This window comes from Sus scrofa, chromosome 12, assembly GCF_054392235.1.
Source record: "Sus scrofa isolate SSC_HxYL_T2T_F1_AM1 chromosome 12, Sscrofa_HxYL_maternal_Yorkshire_Landrace_v2.0, whole genome shotgun sequence".
NCBI classification, from domain to species: Eukaryota; Metazoa; Chordata; class Mammalia; order Artiodactyla; family Suidae; genus Sus; species Sus scrofa.
Window position 1 is genome coordinate 15,756,773 of NC_139394.1, and position 17,692 is coordinate 15,774,464.

Genomic DNA, 17,692 nt, shown 5'->3' on the forward strand with positions numbered 1-17,692 from the left:
TTTGAAGGGGAAGAACAAAGAAGGAGTAGAGAAACTACTGAACTTCAAGACACATAAAGCTACAATAATCATGGCACTCAGGCACTGATGAAAGAATAGACAAATCAATGGAACAGAATAGATAGTCCAGAAATAGACATAAATATAATCAACTGATCTTTGACAAAGGAACAAAGGAAACACACTGGAGAAAAGATAGTCTTTTCAAAAAAAATACTCTTGAGACAACTGGACATTGACATTCAAAAAAAAAAAAAAAGAATCTAGGCATTCTCATTGTGGTTCAGCAGGTTACGAAGTGAACTAGTATCCATGAGGATGAGTCTTCAATCCCTGGCCTCACTCAGTGGGTTAAGGATCCCGCATTGCTGAGAGCTGTGGTGTGGGTCACAGATGTGGCTTGGATTGCAATCCCTAGCCTGGAAATTTCGTATGCCACAGGTGAAGCCCTAAAAAGCAACAAACAAACAAATACACGAAAAACAAGAAAAACCCAGTCTAGACACAGACCATACAACCTTCATAAAAAATTACCTCAAAATGGATCACACACCTAAATGTGATACGCAAAAAGTATAAAACTCTGAGAGAACATCACATAGAAAATCCAGATGACCTTGAGTACTGTGATGAGTTTTCAGATACAACCCCAAAGGAATGATCCTTGAAAGAAATAATTGATAAGCTAGACTTCATTAAAATTTAAAATGTCTGGTCTGTGAAGGAGAATGCGAACACGAGCTGGGAGAAATATTTAAAATATAGCCAAAGCATACACAACTCAACGACAAGAAAATACAAAACACGATTAAAACACAGGCAAAAGACCTGAATGGATATCTCACTGAAGAAGCAAATAAGCATACGAAGACAATGTCAACATATTGTCTTCATCATATAATGACAATGACATCATGTCATTAGAGAATTGCAAATTAAAACAGCATGAGATACCGCTGCACACATATAAAAATGGCCAAAATCCAAAGCACCAATAACCCCAAATGCTGGTGAGGCTGTGGAGCAACAGAATTACTCATTCATTGTTGGTGGGAATGAAAACAGGTACAGCCACTTCAGAAGACACGCTGGTAGTCTCTTAAAAAACTAAACATACTCTCGCCTTACAATCCAGCAATCATGCTCCTTGGCTTTTATCCAAATGAGCTGAAAACTTATATCCACACAAAAACTGCACATGGATGTTAACGGCAGCTTTATTTACAACTGTCAAAACTTGGACACAACCAAGATGTCCTTTAGTGGGTGAGAAGATAAACAAACTGTGGTACATCTGGACAATGGAATATTATTCAGCACTAAAAAGAAATGAGCTGGTAAGTCATGAGACAGCTTGGAGGAACCTTAAATGTATATTCCTAAGAGAAAGAAGACAATCAGAAAAGGGTACATACTGTATAATTCCAACTATATGACATCCTGGAACAGGCAAAACTGTGGAAATAGTAAAAAGATTGGTGCTTTCCAGGGATTGTGGGCAGGGAAAGAAGAACACATCAAGTATAGAGGATTTTTAGGGCAGTAAAACTACTCTACATGTAATGCTATAATAGCAGATGTATGTCACTATACATTTGTCAAAACCCATAGAATGTACAACATCAAGAGTGAACCCTAATGTAAACTATGACCTTTGGATGATAATGATGTGTCAATAGAGGTTCGTCTATTGTGACAAATGCACCACTCTGGTGCTGGGATCTTAATAGAGGGAAGGCTGTGGGGTGTGTGGGTATATGGGAGCTCCTTGCACTTTCCCCTCAATTTTGCTGTGAACCTAAAACTAGTCTAAAATATCATAAATTTACAAACAAAAAAAACAAACAAAAATTGCATAGAGTAACCATCTGAGGACTCTGAAAATAAACGATAGCAGGCAGATTGCAAAAGGAGCACAGAGTATAAAGTTCCACTGAGGTGATGGTGAGTTTACCATGTTTTTCCTCAGCTATTGCCTAGCTTGGACTCAAAAGGCAGCCCACAACTCAGAAGTGTACAACAGGTAAGAACAAACGCCAAGAAAATCTCTCCCTCTCTAGTGAGGAACAGGAAAAGGCAACCCTTGTTGGTCTGAGACTAGGGGATATCCCTTTTTTCCCCTTGTCTTCTATCCTGGGGTCCAGCCAATTCTATGGCAGTAGATAGGGGTGACTGGGCAGGTTCCTAAAACGCTGGGAGAAGGGAATCCTTTTCTCTGACCCTAGGAATTGTAATCCGAAGAGTGTGAGGCAAATCTTCATCGCTTTTTCTCTCTCTGTCCTCTTATCATTTGACCTGGATACAGACTAAGTTGTAGGAATTGAACTATGGGAAACTTATAGTCCCTGTTTTTCAGCCAGAATGGGAAGAGAGGGCTTACGAGTTGGAAAATGTTGGTAAGACTGGGGTCTGGAGGGATATCAAGAAAACAATCCCATCAAGTTGTATATAAACTTCTGGGCTCACTCCCTCTGAGCTTTGAGTGCATGGATGTCACCTTAAAAGCCGTATCACAGGCTTTGAGAACAGAGCAACGAGATATCCTTACTACCGCTATGGTCCCAGAATGGACACAGGGTCACACATACGGTGAAGTGATCTAAACAGAAATGCTTAGAAAATTGAACACTGGAACCACAGCCCCCAAAATGCAGGTACAAATCTGTGCCCTAAATATAATCTGGTTGACTAGCCACTGACACACACACACACACAAATATCAACATTCTCCTTAGAACTTAGATAATGGGTAACTCAGGGTTTCATATCACAATATTCAAATGTCTAGGATATAATTCAAAATTATATGGCATATGAAGAAACAGGAAAATCTCAACATGAGAAGGAAAAATCAATAGACAGATGTTATTCCTGAGATTACACAGATATTTGAATTAAAAATCAGAGACCTTAAAGCAACTACTACAACGATGCTTCAATAAGTAAAGGCATACTTTCCTGAATGAATAGAAAGAGAAAAAAAAATCTCAAAATCTGTTGTGTATTTTACACATGTAATACTCCTTCTTTAGGACCAGACACATTTCAAGGACTCAGTAGCTACATGCGGCCAATGACGACTGTATCACACAGTAAAGTTCTCGACCCATAATCAGAATCAAGTTCAACTCGTTTCTAGAGTATAAGCTAAGAAGTATGATCCAATCACTAAATGCTGGAAAGCTCTTACTGCATCCCCACATTCAATTCGTCTGTATGGCCTGTGCAGAAAACAGACACATCTCAGAGAATGACAGTGGATTTCTGTAACTTATTCGGGTTTGGAATCCCATTGCTGCTATTGCTTTAGATGTGGTTTTGTTGCTAAAGCAAATCACCACATCCCTGGTACCAGGTCTGCAGCTATGGGGCCTGAGAATGAAATCATTATAATCAGCAAGCATTCAGCTGTCACGGTCAGCTATACATTTTCACTGGCCTACCTCATACGAATTCTCCTGCTCTAGATAATAATGTAATCAAAAGGGACTTTAACTGCCTTTCCATTTGGTAAGGGCACCATGCAGGTCCACTACGCTGATAATTTCATGCTGATTAGAGCTGGTGAACACAAAGCAGCAACCGATCTAAATACTGTGGTAAAATACATGCATGCCATAGAGTAAAAAATAAATACTACAAAAATTCAGGTCTTCCACATAGGTAAAATTTCTGTGAGCCCTATGGTCTTAAGCAATTCAAGATACTTCCTTCTAAGGTGAAGAAGTTGCTGCACTGACTCTTACTTCTGAGAAAGAGGTACACGACCTAGTAGACCTCCTTGCATTTTTGAAGCTATCTGTACCTCCATCAGGCAACTACAAACCATTTACCAACACTGCTGGATGTGAGAGAGGCCTACAACAACAGAAGGCTCTGTAACACACAGCAGCTACTATGGAAGCACCTTTGCCTCTTGGGTTTTATAAGCTACCAGATCCAATGACGCTTGACATACCTGTGCCAGATAGGGATCTTATACGGTTATTGTACAACTTTAAGTGAATTGGAGGGCAGACCTCTAGCACCTTATAAAAAAAGTTATGCCATCCTATGCAAATCACTATCACCCTTTTTTGAAAAACAGCTTTTGACTTACCAGAGGGCCTTAGAATGAGTGCGTGATCATGGGCCACCATGTTACCAAGTGCCCTGGGCAGCCCACCGTGAACCAAGTTTTGCTGGACTAACAAAGGAACACGGTTGGGTGTGTACTGAAGCACTTCATTATCAAAAGGAAGAGGTGTACAAGAGATAAGGCTTGAGCAGGTTCTAAAGGCATAAATAGTTTGCATGAGCCCAGATGCCCAAGGTTCCTACTCCTGCTATATTGCTTCTTTTCTCCCAATCTGGATATGTTTTATCTCAAGGAGGATTCTCTATGCCCAACCCACTAAGAAGAAAAAAAAAAAAAATCAAGCTTGTTTACTGATAGCTCTGCATGATAATGTGCAGATGACACAATACTAGAGCCCCATTCTGAGGCAGTCCTGAAGGACAGTGGTGAAGCTTGAACAGGCTACCTGGTTGTTCACTTTGCCTGGAAGGAGAGATGACAGAGGTACTGTTCTATACTGACTCACGGACAGTGTTTAATGGTATGACTGGATATTCAGAGATTTGGAAGGAATAATGAGAAAACGGGTGATATGGAAATCTGGGGATGAAGTTTTTGGACAGACCCTCTTTAAAAGGGCACGGAGTATAGAGCAATTTATGTCCCATATAAATGCTTACCGAAGAACTCTGCAAAGAAAGTGCTCAATAACCCTGCAGACAAAATGACCAGTCTAAGGGACTCAGCCAATCTCTTTACCCAGTCATTTGAACCTTATCTGACAGGCTCAATAATGAGGTGGCCATGGCAGCAGGAATGAAATTTATAAATGGGTTCAGAAACACAGACTGCTACTCACCAAGGCCTTTCTGACTAAAGCCATAGCTGAGCATCTGATCTGCCAAAAGTTCAAGGGGTAGGGGAATGATCCCAATATATGGTACCATTCATGGGATGGTCAGTCAGTTTTCTCTCTACTCATTTCTTGCCCCTCATGATTTTCTCTTCCTTCTTAGTAAATCAATTATGAATTTTAAATAAACACTGTTTATAGTGTCAAGGTTTCCAGACTGTCTCAGTCTGCCCCCTGGTGGGAACCAGCTCTTCAATCTTTCACTAGGAATAAAACCTATGAAATCCAGCCTAGTCCATAAACAAAACAAAACAAAACAAAACACAAAATGTATTTACTAGAAAATAATTTTACCCTAGGCTTTAGTAATAGGTTCTTCATCCTTTGTTATCCAACTCTTCTTTATGATCCTTCATTAAAATTCACGAATTTTTTCAAAGGGTTTTTTTATCATATTTATCTCTTGCCAGAAAAATTCAGATAAAAATATTTAAAAATCAAGATATTTCTAAATGTCCAACATACCTCTTCCAACATTTTTAGCTGCCATGCTTTTATTTATTTTCATTCATAAATATGGAAAAGCAAGGAGTGGCTTCTACAAGCCTTTTAGAATTAACTAGGCCAGTTATAATGCTAAGTAGGATATTTAGTATGTTCTGACACAAAATGTGCTTAAGGTTGCATATTCCAAGAGTTTAAGATACTACTAAATAAATTATTATGAATCACTTTGAAAATCTGGACAGTCATAGATGAGGAAATGGTGGAATAAATTATAGATTACTTAGCTAAGAAGGATTATCAGACTTTAAGAAACAGAATTTAAGTATGTTCCTGGTGGATGGCTATGATACATTGTTAATTGGGACAGAACTAAAACTGCATTTCATTTTTTTAAATCTTAAAATACTCACACACATGCATACAAATGCACACATGCAAGCACACATACATATGCACACCTGTGCAGATGCCATATGAGTTTAGGGGAAAACATGGAAGGACCCAGACTGAATGGAGTTAATATTGGTTATTTTAAGAGGAGCACACAAGGAAGAAGCCCTAACATACCCTTTTTACATGTCTACGTGTTTGGTAAAAAGTAATGTTTTACTTAATAAAATTATTATAATTTACATTAAATAATACAAAGTGTAACTGAAATACATAAGCACATTCTGACATATACCTAGCACCCCAGGATAAGAAGACACTGTTGGCTAGAGGGGCAATTTCAAGTTTAATTTTTTTGGAAAAATTACTGTTACACAAAGAATAATCCGAAGAAGTTAAATTTCAGAAGAAACACAGGACAACAAACATTTGTGTTTTATATATCAGAATGGAAAGGTTCTAAATACATGCTACCGGCAAGGCGGATTTGAAACTTTTGGTGCAGATTACTATAAAGCCTGAGGTATTTTCCTACTGAAAACAATACCTATTTCATAGCATTATTCTGAGAATTAAATGAGGATTATGTGAAAGCACCTAGCGCAGAGCCTTGCACATACGTATTATTAAATTTTTATCTTTATTCCTAAAGCAATCTATGTTGAGAACTAAATAATTTTTATCGGAAAGAGAAAGTACTAAATAATAATCCTGTACATTAGTGATGCTGCTATACCAGGTATACTCTTACACTGATATAAAGAAATGATACACTGAATATCGAAATAATTTTCCCTATCATTCTATATAAGAAAATACTATTGGTTTAATACAGAAATCTTTGTCACCAAACTAAAGAATAATTTGTGTATGTTTCGAGAGCATGAACATCTCATTTCTACATTTTATATATTTGCAAGGAAAGAAAAAGAATCAGGAGATAGTAATTTGAAAATTTAGTACATAATTACTAGAGATATACCAGCATGTGGTAATCAAATAACACTCACTACAAATAATGGGAATCACACAAAGCCAAGCACTGTACAAGTTCCCAGTCTTCCAACATGAGCTAATCCTGGGCATTATTATATCAATACACATGTTACATATCAGAGTCTAATGCTTGCACAATGCTATCTTCGCAGAAGTAAATCAAAACTGGGCTTTGACCATGCACCTATTCAATACCTAGAACCAAAGAAGTTCTGGTTAGATATAACCTCTACTGAAAAATAACTTGCTTCAGAAAAGAGAGCTAGTACAACAACAACAACAAAAAAACCTCAATTCTGATGAAGTAACCCACGCTGCCTAAAATACAGAACCAGAATTCCTAGAATTGATAAGCTTCTTTCATCAACTTGAATGGCCTAAATGCAAGACACTGGCACTGTGCTAGATGCTAAGATTCTACTGTTGATAAGCTCTTAGACTGTTAAGAAAAATCAAGATCCAACAAATAAGAACAAGTATAGTAAATAATACAATCCAGTAAAATACAGTATGCTATATTGGAAAGCAGAAAATAAGAACCCAACCTTAGAAAGCTATATACATATATAACTGGCCAATCAGTTTTACAGTCATATTTCGAGAGCCCTATTTCACAAATCAATAACCACTTCATAGTCTGACAAAATACATACATCCAAATTTCTCACACTGCTGCTTTATTTTTTCAGTTACATAAGTAACAGAAGTGACTACTGGATCAATAAGTGGCCTGGGCACACACACACACATTTCCATGCACACTAAGTGCTAGATCCTCATTCGAACTTTCATTCAACAAATACTGACAAATTTTTATATTAAGTGTTCTAAGGCTAGAGTGGTGAATAAGATAGTCTCTGCTCAAATGAAACAAATTTCCTAGTAGTTGCGACAACAATGAACAAGTAAATAAACACAGGTAGAAGTAGTTATTGTGAATATTATGGCTAGGTATTTAGGAGGTCAGAGAGTCTCTGAACGAAGCAGAAATCTACCGACCTTAGTCACAAAGAACAAATGTACAGGTCCTGCAAAGAAAATGCTCTTACCATGTTTAGGTAAAAAGGCCAATACAGATGAAACAAAGTGGATAAGGGAGAGAGTGGAAGGACATAAAGTGTGAGGAAAAGGGTAACTTGGGGGGGTGGTCACATAGGGACTGACAAAGACTCTGGAGTTTATTCTGAACATGATAGGAAGCCACTGGAGAAGTTTTTTTTTTTTTTTTTTTTCAAGTTTGGGGAAATACATGATTTGATTTAACTATAGTATCAAACAACAGACTATATGTTGGCAAGAATGGAAATAAGGTAGGACACAGAAATGATGGTAGTTCAGACTAAATGGCAATTATATAGGTGGTATGGAAATGACAGAAAAATGTTACCTTAAAAAGAACAAATTTTTGAAGCATTACAAAACAAAACACAAAGCCGATAATAGAAGAGAAATGTTAAGAAATCCACAGAAGACAGAAACTAGATGCAACTAAAATGAGGAAATTATAGCCTACAGCATGTGTAGGAGGATAACTGTGAAAGATGAGAGAGAGTGTTGCCAGGTTAGTTTTAACCACAGAAGCAAGAGATGCAAGGAGCAGGAAGTGCCCAGGGGCAGCGGTCTTAATGAGCGGAGTGGGATCTGATTCACCGCAAGTCATCAGGCCATCTCCCATCTATTACACTGGATAAGCAGATGCCATCAGAGGTCTCTGACCCTGAACTTGGAGCAATGAGTGTGGAGATGTCTGAGTCAGAATCCACTGTATTTGAGAGAGAGATCAAAGGCCAACCCAGTTAGTTAACACACAGGAGACCCCGAAGGATAAAACATCTCACCAGACACCTTAACCTTACATGTCTGCTATTATTATTGGAGAAGAGACATTAAATAGAAACTCGATCCACAATCAGGCAGGGTGATTATTAGGCATTATGTACCTCTACTGACATATCAGTTGTTTAATGTTAATGTTTATTCTGAACAGATTGGCATCTGTTCTTACTGGTTGATATTTATGGCATATTCATTATTAATTATTTTGAATATTACCCCCTGAACACAAAATATAATAAAACGGAAGGGCTCTGGTTCTGGTTCTGGGTAAAATGGAGAATGTACACTCTACTTTTACTGAATGAAACTAAAACCCCTAAATATAACTGAATACCCTGGAAAGAATGATGGAGTAGCAATCTGAGATCTCTGAAAACTAAATAGTAGCAGGCAAATTGTGGAAGGAAACCAAAACTTGAAGGACAACCAATTCAGTGGTGCATTCATTTCCTGCTGTTTATGTCCCCAAACCCCCAGCCTGAACCCAAAGAAAATCCAAATCCTAGAATGGCACATAAGGAACAAACAAAAAGATCCAAGTCTTCTCTTTCTAATTAGAGAATACAAATTGGGCAGTGGAGGGGGAGGGGGGATCCACACAGGAATGATGAAAATGTAGGGAAATCTCCTGGATCTTTTCTCTTTTTCCTTTCTCTTCCAGTTCTGGCCACAGGCAAGCCTATTTCACTAATAGCAGTAGCTCTGAGGGAGGAGGACTCCTCTCTGACTAGAGGAGCAGTGATATAAGGAATATGATATAACTTATAAGGAGAAATCAATAAATCCACACTTATGGTCTGAGATCTCAACTTGTCTTTCCTAATTGACAGAATGAGCAAACAGAAAATTAGCAAAGACATAGAAGACCTGAACAACCAGACTGACATTTATAGAAGCTTCCATGTCAAAAGAGCATAATACACCTTTTTTTTTTTTTTTTTTTTTTTTTACGTGCACACAGAACATTTAAGATAGATCATTTACTGGGCCATAAAATAAGTCTCAATAAAACATGATTTAACTCACAGAATGTGAGTTCTTTGATCAGAGTGAAATTAAATTAGAAATCAATATAAGGAAGATACCTGGAAAATACTCAAATGTTTGGAAACTATATCAACACACTTCTAAATGACATGTGGTTAAAGAAGAAATCAAAAGAGGAATTGGGCAGTATTTTGAAATAAATGAAAATAAAAGCATTACTCATTGAAGTCTATGAAATGCAGCTAAATCAGTACATAGAGGGAAATTTATAGCACTAAAATTCCTAAAGTAGAAAACAAAGTCCCAATATCAATCATTTCAGCCTCTACCTTAAGGAACTAGAAAAAGAAGAGGAAAAACCCAAAGCAAGCAAAGGAAAAGAAATAATAAAGAGCAAAGCAGTAATTGATAAAATAGAAAACATGAAAGCAATACAGAAAATGAATGAAAACTGATTCTTTGAGATCAATAAAATTGATATATTGCTATCTAGAATGATCAAGACAAAGAGAATAAATACCAAAATCACCAATATTAGGAATGAGAGAGGTGACACCACTACAGTTTCTACAGATTTTAAAGTTTGCTCAAGAAAAAAACAGGCAGTTCCTGTCGTGGCACAGAGGAAATGAATCCAACTAGGAACCAAGAGGTTGCTGGTTTGATTCCTGGCCTCAATCAGGGGGCTTAGGATCCGATGTTGCCATGAAATGTGGTGTAGGCTGCAGACTCAGCTAGGACCTGGCATTGCTGTGGCTATGCTGTAGGCTGGCAGCTGTAGCTCTGACTGGACCCCTAGCCTGGGAATTTCCATATGCCAAGGGTGTGGCCCTAAAAAGACAAAAATTTAAAAAAAAAAAAAGATAAAAAAGGAAAAAAAACAGATAATTCAAATAGTCCTATATTTACTTAAGAAATTTAATTTGTATCTTAAAACTTTGCTGCAAAGAAAATTCCAGGCACAGATGGCTTCTCTGTGAAACTCTATCAAACATTTATGGATGAAATAATATCAACTCTATACAAAATATTTCAGGAAACTGAAGAGGGGAAAATAACTGTCAACTCTCAACTTATTCTATGAGACCAGGAGTACCTTGTTACAAAAATCAGACAAAGACATTATAAGACAAGAAAATTAAAGACCAGTATCCCACATGAACATAGATGCAAATATAATCTAAATTGTCTTAGCACATCAAATCTATCAACACACAAAAACAGGCCACACAGGTCAGATTTGTTCACCCTGCTTTAGAGCACTACTTCCCACCATAATGGTCCAAATCAAATAATAAAAAAATATTTGTACAACATTAAACTGATAAGGGTTTACCACGGGAGGTGATTGGCATAGCCATCAGCTACCTCAGATACTGCCCCAAGGACTGAGAACTTATTTCGAACATCTCCTTTCCTACATATTATTTGTTTTTACTTGAGTTTAGAACTTTTTTCCACTTAATATGTATTTATCATTAATTCAACCCCGAGCTTTTCATCAATTATCTACATCTTTTTGATATATAATCAAATGCATCAGATTTCTATCAATCTCATTTTCCTGAGAATGGCTCTTCTGGAGGCTTCTAGCCTACTCCAATTTGATTTATTTGCCCTCTATCCTGTCTTTTCATTGCATGCTGAAGATTTCTTTACCTTTCTCCTTTGTTAAATGTCCTATTTCCCATTTCTCTCTCTCTCTCTCTTTCTTTTTTTTTTTTTTTTTTTTTTTTTTTTTTGCTTTTTTAAGGTGGCACTCACAGGGCATATTGAATTTCCCAGGCTAGGGGTTGAATCAGAGCTATAGAAGCAGCCTATGCCACCGCCATAGCAAGGTGGGATCCAAGTCGCACCTGTGACCTACACCACATTTCATGGCAACACTGGATCCTTAACCCACTGAGCGAGGCCAGGGATCAAATTCACATCCTCAAGGATCCTCGCTGGGTTCATAAGCCTCTCATCCACAACGGGAACTCTTTATTTCTATATATATATATCTTTTTTTTTATATATATCTTTTTTTTTTTTGTCTTTTCTAGGGCCACTTCCCACGGCATATGGAGGTTCCCAGGCTAGGGGTCAAATCGGAGCTGTAGCCACCGGCGTATGCCAGAGCCACAGCACACAGGATCCGAGCTGCGTCTGCGTCTGTGATCTACACCACAGCTCGCAGCAACGCCGGCTCCTCAACCAACTGAGCAAGGCCAGGGATCAAACCCACGCCGGCTCCTCGACCCACTGAGCAAGGCCAGGGATCAAACCAGCAACCTTATGGTTCCTAGTTGGATTCATTAACCACTGTGCCATGACAGGAACTCCCTTATTTCTATATTTTGAATAAAGTGATATTACAAATAAATCTCCAAGAAGGTAAGAAACATGCTTTTACTATGAGTTAACTCCATAATGATACAGTTCTTAATGACTTCTAATTGAGATCAGGTAGTTGTGTTCAGATAATGGAAATTACTGATTTTGTTGTTAAGTTCAGCATGTATAAAATTCAATTACACTCATTTATTTGAAAAATATTTAACCAACATAATTCAGAGAATATAAGGTAAATTAATAATCTTCCACATCTTTATCTGTGATATTTAATAAAATTAAACTTTAATATAAATTAGTATAATTTTTTCTATTAATTTGCACTAATTTTATTTTTAGAGTGGTATGGTCAGGCCACCCAAGATGGCTATTGGCTTGCTCTCTACACATCCCCTGCTTGATCAGTCCCTGCTTCACCTATACCCGACTCACATGACTGACCTTCCTTCTCAATCACAGAGCCTAATCAGTAAATGCCTACATACTTGTCCCAGCTAGTGACTGTTCTAATCTTTAGATCAGAGCTTCTCTACCCTGGTAGCTTATCAAAGGGGCGGTGAGGGGTGTGCCCCTCTGCAGGTTTCCCTGGTAACTGATGAAGTCAACCTGACATCAATTCCTCCTTCAACTAATAACACCCCCACCCCTACCCCCACCACTCCCACAGCCCCCCCAGCAAAGACTGCTGTCATGTCCTGCCCACCATCTGCCGCACACAGTGGGGTGTTGCTCCAGGACCTAATTTCAGACACTTAAGATTCCCCCTATCCATTAAACCATTGATGTCTCCGTTGCTGACTCCAGGTCTTGAGGCTGGGCAAGTACAGGGCTTGCAGGCCTGCAGGGTGCAGCCCAACAGCTTTTATACACATAAGCTCATTTTCTTTCTTTCTCCTCCCCATCCCAGGTTTACTGATATAACTGACATATAACATTAAGTAAGTTTAAGGTGTACAATGTGTTAATTTAAGATATTTATATACTGCAATTCATTTCTTCCTCTTAATTTCTTTTTTCATATCAAAATGCATGTAAGGGGAAAAGAAGAGTGAAAATTAAATTCCTGACATATTTATAATACATGCATATTATTTAAGAATGATTCAGTCCCAGTTAAAATTTCAAAATTAACCTGCTGTTATTTCTCTTTTTATTCCACAACAATTTTATTTAAATTCATACACTCTAAAACTTGGGAAGAACAAAGTTGGAGGAAAAAAAGAATAGGATTATAGAATAAATCAACCAGGAGCTTTCAGAGGATTAAAACACCACATATCTATATATTTAAGGCTTTACTTTATTTGTAAATAGACTCTCTACAAACCAAATTCAGTAACGACTGCCTAAAATTTTGTAATATATTCATCAGTTTGGGTTCCTAACTCTCATCTTCTTAGAGATGAGTTATTCACTCAACAGTATTTACTCAATAATTACTGTATACCAGGTACTTATTCTTGGCACTGGAAATATAGCAGTGGGAAAAAAAAGATAAAAATCTTTGCAATCATTGAACATTCTAGTTCTGGACAGGGAAAATAAATACAAAGTTGACAAATACTATGAAGAAAAAGGAACGTCAAGGTACTAGTCATGCAAATTTAAGTAAGTTAGGTAGAGAAGGCCTATCTAAAAATACACTGATACAAAATATTATAACCTAGTTTTGAAGTTGTCACTTCAAACAGCCAGTCAAAAGCCTGTGTTAATTTTCAACAGAAAGGTAAATAAGATTGTAATTTTAGACAGTAATTATACACAAAATCTTTTTCCTCTAAGAGAGCCAAGATAACAAATATTGCATTGACGAAATTTTTTAAAAGCCAGTGATACTACAACAAAGGTTACTGCTAAAAATTTACTTTTGGTTATGTTCCAAAAGTGCTATGGAGAAACAAACCACAATGCTCCAAATTACTTAAAACCTTAAAATTCTTTTTAAAAAAGAGACTATTTTTCATTTTCTTTTATCACGAATAAATGATTATCACACAGAACTAATTAGACTGTAACATTTAAAGCCCGAAAGGAGAATATCTAAACCAGACCCAGTAAAAATCCTAGTCCTCAGATTAAGTACTACAAAGGAATAGCTGACATCTTTTCTTCTTAATTTAATAATAAATTTCAAATGTACCTTGCCCAGAGCGGCTTTGGCGAGAGTCTACACTTGACTGTCTTCGTTCTGGTGGTTCCTCGTTCCCTCCATCTGCATAAAATAAGAAAGATCATAAGCAAATAGATAGTGAACTTAATATATGTGGCGACATGTCCATCTTAAAACTACTATATCTATCATTTGTTTTCATTTCTTATTATCTCAATCATTAAAACATTTGAGGATTTTTCATAAACAAACCAAAAGTTCTTAGCCTTATCTTTGTGGGGATGGTTTGCATTCCCCTCCGAAAGTCTAAAGAAAATGAAGGTGTTCTTTCTCTACTTCCACACATATCCAGTCACTTGGCTATAATGAAGCAATGTTACCAGCTCTAAAGTGCATTCACAGAATTTCAGTTTAAAAACCTTGACTTAAAGCAATGTCTGGGAGTTCCCTGGTGGCCTGGCGGTTGAGGGTCCCCCATTGTCACTACTGTGGCATAGGTTTGATCCCTGGCCCAGGAACTTCCACATGCCATGGGTGAAGTCAAAAAAAAAAAAAAAAAGCAATGTCTAAATTAATTACAGCTGCTTATTTAAAGTGCATCAAACGATCCTCAGGAATATATGTTTTACTAAAATAAAAATTAAATTTACATGTTTTATGAGACATAATAAGAAAATTATATAATACGTGAAAGAGCAACAGAATCAAAAAACTCAGAAATGAGGAGAGAGAAAACAAGGAAGAATTAGAAACCAAACAAATAAGGACTGCTGGTAAGCACTGAATATAAAATTGACTGTACACCTAAGATTAAATGCGGTGTTTTTTTTGGTTTTTTTTTTTTTTTTGCTATTTCTTGGGCCGCTCCCGCGGCATGTGGAGGTTCCCAGGCTAGGGGTTGAATTGGAGCTGTAGCCACAGGCCTACACCAGAGCCACAGCAACGCGGGATTCCAAGCCGCGTCTGCAACCTACACCACAGCTCACGGCAACGCCGGATCCTTAACCCACTGAGCAAGGGCAAGGACCGAACCCGCAACCTCATGGTTCCTAGTCGGATTCGTTAACCACTGCGCCACGACGGGAACTCCTAAATGCGGTTTTAAATGGAGAGATTATAATATGTAATGGCTATATGATCTGACAGTGAGGACACAGCACAACCAAAACAAATGGGAAAAGAATCAACAAACAAATAAACTCATTTCAGTAATCAAAACTGGTGGTGGTAATGTTACAAGACCTCTGTATTTATAAAGAGGGATAAGGCAAATGAGTGATTATGGAATACTCTAATGATATGATCTCCATGAAAATCAGAATTCTCAGTGTGAAAGAGGAACTACAGATATAATATCAGAGAAGTGAAAACTCTGTAGCACTGAATCTATATTGGAATCATGAGCACAGTGTTAAAGTCACATGTATGTCCTAGCTCTGTCCACTTAAAACACCTAGACCAGTGACTGATCAAGTAGTAAATACCATCCCTAATGCCCAGACTGACCCTGAAGCACCATTCCCCATTAAAAGAAATCAGAATTTCTGAAAGAACCAGCTGGCTTAGCAAAGGAAATGTACTAGACAAACTTGGAACACCCTGACGTATGCAACAGTGCAGAAGCTACCAAAGACAATGTAAAATTAGGGTCATATCAAAAAGACTCAGTGAAGAAGCTCATCAACATGCAAGAACTCAGGGAATATCACTCCATGGATCTCTTCCTAGCTCTACCAGAGAACTAACTTTAGGCAACCAGACCACAGAAACATTAAATAAATCCTGGTGGTGAACATTAAATGTACAATTGACTGTAGATCATAATGATGTTTAAAACCAAAAACCAAAAAACACCACCACCATACTAACTGGTCACCTTCTGAGGCTGACAGGGACCCAGTTCATTATTCTGAAAACTGAGGAAATAAATGGAATAAATTAGCAATTCATCCTATACATCCTAAGCAAACTCTAGTTAGTAGCCAAGGAGTATATAAGAGAGCTATCTTTATAAAATTACTCCAGATAATAAATGGGAAACAGGGAGTTCCTGTTGTGGTGCAGTGGAAACGAATCCGACTAGGAACCATGAGGTTGCAGGTTTGATCCCTGGCCTCACTCAGTGGGTTAAGGTTCCTGCGTTGCAGTGAGCTGTGGTATAGGTCGCAGACATGGCTTGGATCCCACATTGCTGTGACTGTGGTGTAGGCCGGCAACTACAGCTCCGATTGGACCCCTAGCCTGGGAACTTCCATATGCCGCAGGCGAGGCCCAAAAAAAGGAAAACAAAAGAGAGAATTAGAGTATCACCATTTCTTGACTTGCAATGAATCAAGAGCTCTGCAGGCATGGAGCATCAATGGCTAATAACATCAAAAAAGAGTAAAAATCAGACAGTATATGCCTCCTGATGATAGGAACACACAACTATAGTTTTATCAAGGCAAGCAAACTTCAGTCAGATGAAACCTCTGAATCTAGCTGTCAGTTTTCAATAAAAACAAAGGACAAAAAAAAAAAATGTTGAATTGTTCCTGAGTATACAATTAACAAAATATAGACTGTGGAAATTCTATAAATCAAACAATCCAGGACTTTAAAACAGATAAGGAAAAAAGATAAAGTATTATGTAGTCCTAAGTCAATGTAGGATAAAGATTCATTTTATGAAAATAGAAAACTATACCAGAAATCTATGGCATCTTATACCAGGTATCAGGGTGTATAAACACAGTCCTAGTCAATTTTCCTTCCTAGTGATCATCTAATTTTTTAAATGCAAATTTCTTTCCTCTGTTTTACTTGGGAACAAATTACAATGAGCAACACTCATATTCATACATGTCTTAAATTTTCATTTTTCCACATGGATAAAATTATATATATGTACCACATTCTCTGTTTTAACATCAAAAACATACCCCTGAAGTATGTGATAAATAATGTGAATAAAATACATACATCTTCCCCTCACTAGAACTGTCTTTCTAAGCAATAAAAGGAGAAAAATAAGTAAAAAACAAGGCTTCAAACAGTATTAAATTGGCATGATCTGCAGCATGTCAGGGTATCAATAAAACAACCTATAGGAAAAATGAAGACAAGAAATGGCATAAGACAGTTTTGAGTCAGCCAGCCAATGACAAGATAAAAAGTCACCAATTTTGATACCATCATAATCTAAAATTTAACTGTCTAAATTTTAAAAACTAAATCAGAAGTATGTTGCAATTTGAGCAATTCACTCCTCTAAGACTGAAATCTTAATCATATCTTACCCCAATGATGGCTAGTCATAAGAGGGGAGATTCCCAGGCAAAAACAAGCAGTTAAAGATTTAAAAAAAAAAAATAACAAACTCACCACTGTCCCAAGACGGTGTAGAAAAAAAAGTTCCAGTTCTTTGAAAGTGTTTGTGGTATGCTTATGGAATCAAGGACTCCATTATCCAAAATAGCAAGACTGCACTAACGTACAGTACTTTAAATGTTTTTACTTGGCTTAACACACAATTCCTCAGTACAGATAAGACCTCCCACACATGATACATACATCTACATTTATGGACAAAACAGAAGACCTACAGTCGTCAAACAAGTCAGGTTATTTGCATAAGACTGAT

The 17,692-nt window shown here is 37.4% G+C and overlaps 1 protein-coding gene and 1 long non-coding RNA gene across 23 annotated transcripts in view; one reads left to right on the plus strand and one right to left on the minus strand.

Moving 5' to 3' along the window:
• The window catches only part of TANC2 (tetratricopeptide repeat, ankyrin repeat and coiled-coil containing 2), a 365,101-nt gene that overhangs the window by 246,940 nt on the left and 100,469 nt on the right, over nt 1-17,692 (minus strand). For all 22 annotated transcript variants that reach the window (XM_021068131.2, XM_084984071.1, XM_021068130.2 and 19 more), the window contains one exon: nt 14,101-14,172. In XM_021068131.2, the coding sequence (XP_020923790.2) occupies nt 14,101-14,172 (72 nt within the window). The remainder of the gene's footprint in view (nt 1-14,100; nt 14,173-17,692) is intronic.
• LOC146398066 (uncharacterized) overlaps nt 1-17,692 on the plus strand; it is a 1,038,644-nt gene that overhangs the window by 125,842 nt on the left and 895,110 nt on the right. The window lies entirely within an intron of this gene.